Source organism: Oryza sativa, chromosome 3 (assembly GCF_034140825.1).
Source record: "Oryza sativa Japonica Group chromosome 3, ASM3414082v1".
In the NCBI taxonomy this organism is placed as follows: Eukaryota; Viridiplantae; Streptophyta; class Magnoliopsida; order Poales; family Poaceae; genus Oryza; species Oryza sativa.
Genome location: NC_089037.1, coordinates 6,868,547 through 6,876,859, shown reverse-complemented (window position 1 = coordinate 6,876,859; position 8,313 = coordinate 6,868,547). Strand labels below are relative to the sequence as shown.

The window sequence follows — 8,313 nt, the reverse complement described above, 5'->3', positions numbered from 1 at the left end:
GTACATATCCATGTACGAATTGCACAACTCAGCTGCAAGGATCGAATTTTTGAGTGCTTTCGTTTCGTCGTCAGATGAGCACACTATCTAACAAAGTGTCACTGTCGTCGAACCTACTGAATCTTCAGACAGGTCTTGCTGAGGTCTGCTCGAAGAGTTGTTTGAACTATTCTTTTATAAGATCGCATATTTCTGGGAGAAAGAGTTGTTTGAACTCTTCTTCAGATCGCATATTTCTGGTCGAGAGAGAAAAAAAAGATACCAGAAGATAACAACAGATCTCCCGAGATCAATGCCGTGATGTCAACATGGAACCAGACTACACCTGAAAAGGCACTGAAAAAGAAATTGAAACGCGTGTGCAGAGCCAAACGTGCAAATATTTGCTGGGTGCTCAGTACTCGCCTCAACTACACCTTATCTCCCGAATGCAACAAGGAGCACGTGGACGCCTTATTCGGAACAGCAATGCCCATAGGTTCAGACTTCAGACTGTTTCAGTAGTTCACACGGCCGGTTGGCCTGTATATAAATCACGAGAGGATCGATCGGAAGTCAAGAGGAGATAGGAGACAGCGAAAGCAAATTCAACGGGCAAGAAGTACGTGTATTTGCCTTCGAGTTCTTCAGGATTCAGAGTTTCAGACGACACCAAGGCCCAAGCTAACATTAGGCGATGGACGAGCAAAACCAGTGGCTCACGGAGCCGGCAAGTACATCCAGTCCTTCCATGTAAGCTCTGAAATCTTCGAGCAAAGCGTATGACGAAATGATTATTGCATTGTTAATGTCAGGAGCCTGAAGAGTTAACCTACATGTATCATCAAGAAGAGCACGCCAGGATGCAAGAGCAATTCGCTGGGACGCCGCTCGTCGAGCAACCAGTTCGATTTGATCAGTTCTACCCAGCATCCATGGCGCCAAACCAGTTCCATCCGTCTCACTGCTCCAGCTTCCCGGCCTTCGGTGGCTCGTCGGCATTGCCAAGCTTGGCGTTCGGAGCGGTGGCGACGACCAAGAAGGAGCAGGTGCAGCAGCCGTCGCCTTCGTCCTCGAACGTCCTCTCCTTCGCCGGTCAGGTTCAGGGTAGTACCACCACGCTCGACTTCTCCGGAAGGGGATGGCAGCAAGACGACGGCGTCGGCGTGTTCCAGCAGCCGCCGGAGAGGAGGAGCAGGCCGCCCGCGAACGCGCAGGAGCACGTCATCGCGGAGCGGAAGCGGCGGGAGAAGCTGCAGCAGCAGTTCGTGGCGTTGGCCACCATTGTCCCCGGCCTCAAGAAGGTGTGTGTACATGTGCCCCGATCATGGCGTGCATTGATTCCTTGGCAAATGCGGCATTAACACGGTTGTCCATTTCTCTCTCAGACAGACAAGATCTCCCTCCTGGGGAGCACCATCGACTACGTGAAGCAGCTGGAGGAGAAGGTGAAGGCCCTGGAGGAAGGCTCGCGGAGAACGGCCGAGCCCACCACCGCCTTCGAGAGCAAGTGCCGCATCACCGTCGACGACGACGATGGCGGCAGCGCCTCCTCCGGTACCGACGATGGGTCCAGCTCCAGCTCCAGCCCGACCGTGGAGGCGAGCATCCATGGCAACACCGTCCTCCTGAAAATCTGCTGCAAGGAGAGGAGAGGGTTGCTGGTGATGATCCTCTCCGAGCTCGAGAAGCAGGGACTGTCCATCATAAACACCAGCGTCGTGCCGTTCACGGATTCCTGCCTCAACATCACCATCACTGCAAAGGCAAGGCTAGCTTTACCTGTCTACTACTCCTAGATCATTTGGGTTTCGCATCTGTGTAAATGTGGCTGTAAAATTGTAATTAGATGGTTGTTGTTATAGCTGGTTTTGACAGGTTTCAGTTTTGTGCAGATCGAAGAGGGTTTTTCGACAGCGGTTGAGCTTGTAAAGAACCTGACCGTGGCTGTCAGAGGTTTCAAATGAAGGCAGAAAAAAAAAAGGAAACTGGTGTACAGAGGACAAGTGACTAGTATAAGTATTATGCAGTGGCGGATCCAGGAAAAAATTATAGCGGGGCTAAACCAAAATGATCAAGAGCAACTAAGAGAGATTTAGGGTTGGTTTTAGGACTTTTTTAGCCTTTTTAGCCTTTTAAGCATTTTAACAACCTCAAACAAAGTCTATATTAGCCCCTCATATATGAATATATAGATTATAATTTTAGGGGGTATTATGGGGGCTCTAATGGTATATTAGGGGGTAGGGGGGTCTAAAGACCCTCCGCCCCCACGCTGTCTCCGCCCCTGGTATTATGTACGTAAAAAATGTACAATTGGCATTATATGAAGAGACCAAAGATGTATTGATTCATTCGAAGAAGTACGTAGCGTATAAATTGTTCGGATCTCATGTTAGATGATTAGTGCGTGGCTGACCGCTCCATAAACTCTGCTGAGTGGGAGTTGGAGGAGTTCTCTAGCATTAGGCTGCGTTCGTTTGTTCGGGTTAGGAACCCATCTCCTCCGCACAGAAAACGGAGTGTTCCATTAGCACGTAATTAATTAAGTATTAACTTTCTTTCAAAGTTGGATCAATATGATTTTTTAAACAACTTTCGGATAGAAACTTTTTTAAAAAACGCACCGTTTAGTAGTTTGAAAAGCGTGTATGCGAAATACAAGGGAGAGGGGTTGTGAACACAGACCAAAGAACACAGCCTTAGGAGCTTTAGGGACAGTGGAAAGCAATGAAGGTAGGAGGGGCATAAATAACGCCAGAGAAAGAGAAAATGGTAGAATGGGAGGAACCATAAGGGGGGAATGAGACTCCCCTATAACTTTATAACTTTATGCAGTTTACAGTTGCGATACTGACATGTGGGCCATACATTGGTAAGGTCCACATGTCAGTGCCATAACTGTAAACTACACAAAGTCAGGGGATCCGTTTCCACACGGGGGAGATAGGCTAGCTTTAAGGGAAAAGAAAAATAGAGTCGGAGGGGTGGAGGTCTTGGGCTAGCTAGCGGGCCTCGCCGATGCAAGGCAGAGGGTCGCAGAGTGCCTCTGACTGCATGTGGCTAGCGGCAAATCAAGAAAGTGAAGAAGGTGGTGGAGAAGATAAAAGAGGAAATTAGGGAGCTTCGTGTATCGCTATATTTGATCTAATGGTAAAGAATTCGTAAGATTAGAGGCCTGCCTGGAAACATTGAAAAAAATTATAAGTGTAAAAACTTTACACTTGTATTTTCAAGTGCCCCAAGAAAATAATCCTTGTGATCTTTCCAGCTGTATTGTAAATACACCTCGATTTTTTTTTCTTGTTTGGGTAAACGCTACCCCTGAAAACTCAGCACTGTCATGAACTGATGAATTGAACAACATGCTGCATCTGGGCATGTTGGTATACACACCATTATCCATGTTAGAGTACTATATTGCAGAACACATTCATATCAAAGTAATATATTGCAAACTACATGCATGTCAAAATAATAACGTGGAATACTAGCAGTTTTCCTTTCGGTATATATGACAAGAATTGAGCACCAAATTCTAAACTCCTGCCGAATACATAGGAGAAGAAAGAAACACAACGGTTTAACTATTATAAGGATGACAAGTTCTCTTGTAGTTTGTGTCACTTGGCCATTTGTTCAATAATTGTTCTAGCAAGACTATTTTCATGTTATGAACTATTATAAGGATGACAAGTTCTCTTGTAGTTTGTGTTGCTTGGCCATTTGTTCAACCAGTACAACATGCTTTCCTCATTACAAAATGGCCATGTGTTGCAGATGTGAAATCTTCATATATTCATTGTGTAGGATCGTAAAGGGCATTTCCCACCCCAAAAACTAGACATTGAGGTGAGGGGCTCCCCACTTATATCTTAGGTCATTTGCCCTTTTACAACCAAAAGCTAGCCATTGAGGTGAGGGGCTCCCCCACTTATATCTTAGGTCCTTTGCCCTTTCACAACCAATATCGGACTATTCAACAGTCTCCCCCTTCACACATTGGTGTCCCTCAGCCCTTCACCGCCCCTTCACCGTATACGGGCCCCACACCCACGGTCCATCAGGTATACGGACTCCGCAGGCACCCACGGTCCATCAGGCCTTCACACACTGTGTCCATCGGGCCAGAGATGTTAACCTAGCCAGGCTCTGATACTAATTGTAGGATCGTAAAGAGCATTTCCCACCCCAAAAGCTAGCCATTGAGGTGAGGGGCTCCCCCCACTTATATCTTAGGTCCTTTGCCCTTCCACAACCAATGTGAGACTATTCAACACATTGCAGTTCACCCACGAACTGTTAACCTGCAAATTTTAGTGTTAAAAGTGAATGAAAGTCGGGCAAAAAAATATGAACTGCAAAGGAAGCAGAAAGCAGAAAGTTACAATCATCCAGTCAGGCTACAAGCGATTAGCATTTTAATTTTTCAACAACTCATGAAGGACCAAGATCCAATTAGCAATATTTGATATGTACTATAAATAAATATCTCATATTAAGGAGCCTAAATTTGAGCATTAGCTCAGTTTTAGCATAGGCAATGTTAGCATCACAGGGTTGTCATCACATGCCGCCTATCTCTACGACTCATGGAGTCCTAGCCTCTAGCCTAACACCGTGTCTATGCTATTTATTACTACCTTTATCTTGCTATGAACTAAAACTAAGGTACTCTATCTAAGCAGAGCGATGCACACACAACAATGAGAATATATCTTACTTAAATAAAAAAATAACAACTAAAGGAGATCATGAATACACTTATAAAAGAAGCATTCGTCGAGGTACAAGATCGGAGAGAGTGACAACATCTCCGGAACTCCCCTCACTCAATTCCTACTCTACTAGAGCAATGCCTAAGTATCTACATATGTGAAAGCAACAAGCTCTCTCCAACAAGGATGAGCCACGTCACCTGAATAACAATAGCCCTAGGATGATAGTGGGAAGAAAAGTGGACCGTTAGATCATCGGGATAATACACCAATCAGCTATCAGGATAGTTCCAGATGAAAGGTCATATAACAGTGTTAGTCAAAGTAGCTTAGTCAAACAAATATTTAAAAAAACCATCCGGAAGATAGCAGAAAAAGGCAGGGATAAAAAACCATCGAGATTCTCTCATATAAAAATGAGAAGAAGACTACCCAAATTAAATCTACTTATAGTTTATCATTAAATTATTATATGATTTATATATTGCACAACTTTTTCACTGAAGAAAACTCTCTGGTTTACACAACTCTTACATCTGATCGGAGGGCAACAAAAACCTAACTACCAACTAAGGTACAATAACCTTCTAAAGTCTTAAACTTAACACATTATAACAGAAAAAGGCAAGGATAAAAAACCATCGAGATTCTCTCATATAAAAATGAGAAGAAGACTATCCAAATTAAATCTACTTATAGTTTATCATTAAATTATTATATGATTTATATATTGCACAACTTTTTCACTGAAGAAAACTCTCTGGTTTACATAACTCTTACATCTGATCGGAGGGCAACAAAAACCTAACTACCAACTAAGGTACAATAACCTTCTAAATTTTTAAACTTAACACATTATAATGCGTCAAACCTTTTATAATTTGAAAATAAAAGGATGGTTTGAATATAATATGTTCATTATTCCTCTGCAACTCAAATCAATATTTTGAATGGTGCCACTTTCTATCACTAATACTTTTGGTTAGTATGAATCATGAATACCATGCATATGTTCTTCTACTAAGGTAAGTGCCACGTTTACATGCCAAATTTCTTTATGGACAAATTATAGATCTTTTATAGTAATTGTATTATAAATTTGTACAAGGAGTAGTAAAAGTATAACAGCTAAAATATAGAACACATTATGTAAAACTTTAGGACCATCAATATGTGTTGTTAGACTTCTTAAAGCATTTAATCACCAGCATAATTTTGAAATAAATCATAAAGCATTTAATCTACTGAACATAAATCTTATGTTCAATCTATTCTATAACTAGGTGGTGTTTTTGGAATATATGAAGCACAGGTTCTACCTCCTAGCAACAACTATCAAACTATTATACCTCTTGTCAGGTGATATATTATTAATAAACTATTTACTTTCATTCTTTTATTTCATAATGTTCAGCACTTATACTTTACGAATTTATGGAAGACAAATTCCATCTCATTGCCCACAATTATCAAACTATTATACTTCTATCCAACTAACATAATATGGAAATGAAATAAAATATTTGACTGCTATCCTTCTAAATCATACACTTTAGTATGGACATTATGTCTATATTTTTATAAATTACACCTATCATTGCACGACTACTCAACCTTTCTATATATGTACTATTCATATATTTAAATTATCATCAGATATTTCTTTCAGCTTTACCATTTTAATAATCAATCTATTTACATGTATACAGGTGCAACAATATGCTCCAGTAACAAGTTCTTCATATGAACGAAGAAATATTACCAATCAACTTATGATAGACTTTAGCAAGCTATATATACCTTAATATTTTGTTATGAACACTACTGTTAGTACATGTCTTCCAAATTATATTATACATGGTTGTCCAACTACAAATGCATAATGATGGGACATCAAGTTTATATATATTCACAATCTGCAGTTCATACAATGATTTCAGGCTTATAATTACTTCAGGCACATATTTGTTTTGATGGTCTGCTGGTGCTGGGTGTGTGTATTAATTATTATTACCTGATGCGTGTATATTGCTGACCTACAGGATTAAAATTTGCGTGGACTACAAAGGCAGTTCATCTTAACCGCTTATCTCTATAGTGTATCATGCTCACTTGCAGAGGTGCTTCCATGAGGAGCATAATACTTCAACATATTAATGATTTCAGGCTTTGACAATTGCTCTTCCTGTTGCTACACACTTCAACAGTGTTTTAATATGGTCAATGGTCATGGCTATGCTACTGTTCGGAGTCACCTATGTGATTCTAAGGTTTCATAAAGTTTCATAAATTATTTGTGATTCAAGGCAACAAAGTATCATTGTCATTAACAGAAACTCAACTTATCGTTTCATCTTGCAGAACATCGTCATCTTACAAGGGCTATAAGCATCAGGAATCTTCTAAACATGATTGGTTTGGGCAAATGAAAAATACAAAATTGGACTCAGAGGTATTGCCTCCAAATAGTTGTTACTACTTGGACTCAGAGGTATTGCCTCCAAATAGTTGTTACTACTTTTAACTAGCTATACAAGACCAAGTTTTGATGTCTTCTAAGCTTTCCTGTATATATGTTACTGTTGTGCTTGTTAGGGAATCTTGGAAAACTAAACTCTATAGTTATGCCTAGGGGAAAACAGCGTGGGGGCGGGGCCTCTTTAGACCCCTACCCCTAATATACCATTATAGCCCCCATAATACACCTAAAATTCTAATCCATATGTTTATAGATGAGGGGCTAATATAGACTTTGTTTGAGGTTGTTAGAAGGCCTAAAAGGCTAAGGCCCAAAAAAATCCTAATCCAACCCTAAATGTCTCTTAGTTACTCTTGGTAATTTTGGTTTAACCCCCGCTAATCCTAACCCAACCTTAAATGTCTCTTAATTACTCTTGTTAATTTTGGTTTAAACCCCGCTATAATTTTTATGCTGGCTCCGCCACTGGTTATGCCCAAATGCTTGTAGTGCCTAATCAGCTTAGATGGCCCTATACTTGATCTTGAACATCTACACTTTTTCAGACAACCAATTTTACTATTTGTTTTGCTTTTTAATAGTTGACATAGTTAGCCGGTAAGCAATCCATCCATGATCCCAGAGTGCTTTATCTTTTCCCATGCTGTCATTCTCGATTTATTCTACTGCCAGCTGCCATTTGACATGTTATTGCTTTATCTTTTCCCATGCTGTCATCCTCAATTTATTCTACTGCCAACTGCCCTTCGACATGTTATTGGTGGTGCACTTGCTATAGCATTACATTGGTGATGAAGTGATGAACCAGGGGGTTAAAATCCAAGTTGTGATGTGGCGATGAATCAACGATGAGAATTGGACAAGAACCCAAGCAGACAAGTAAGATATGAAAGTGATGCAAGTAATTATGATAGCAATCATGTCCGATCAGGCTTCTCAATATAATCCTTTTAGGAAAGGGATGAGATTGGCAGCATTTTTTTTACTCTTTTGATTGAGATTTTGCTACCACAAACAACAATTCCTAATATTGAATTGTGCCACCACATGCATTGGATGGTTCTAAAGGAATATTTGGCCATGTTTTTTTAGGAAAAGAGAAATATTGTTCTAAATGGATTATATTGTATTAACTCC

At 40.6% G+C, this 8,313-nt stretch overlaps 1 protein-coding gene across 1 annotated transcript; it reads left to right on the top strand.

Moving 5' to 3' along the window:
* The first annotated feature begins 682 nt into the window (after positions 1-682).
* On the top strand, positions 683-2,333 carry LOC107278156 (transcription factor bHLH18). Its single transcript, XM_026024374.2, has 3 exons — positions 683-1,283; positions 1,368-1,745; positions 1,875-2,333. The coding sequence occupies exons 1-3, from the start codon at positions 816-818 to the stop codon at positions 1,944-1,946; spliced, it is 918 nt and encodes a 305-aa protein (XP_025880159.1). The 5' UTR covers positions 683-815; the 3' UTR covers positions 1,947-2,333.
* Positions 2,334-8,313: the final 5,980 nt, after the last annotated feature.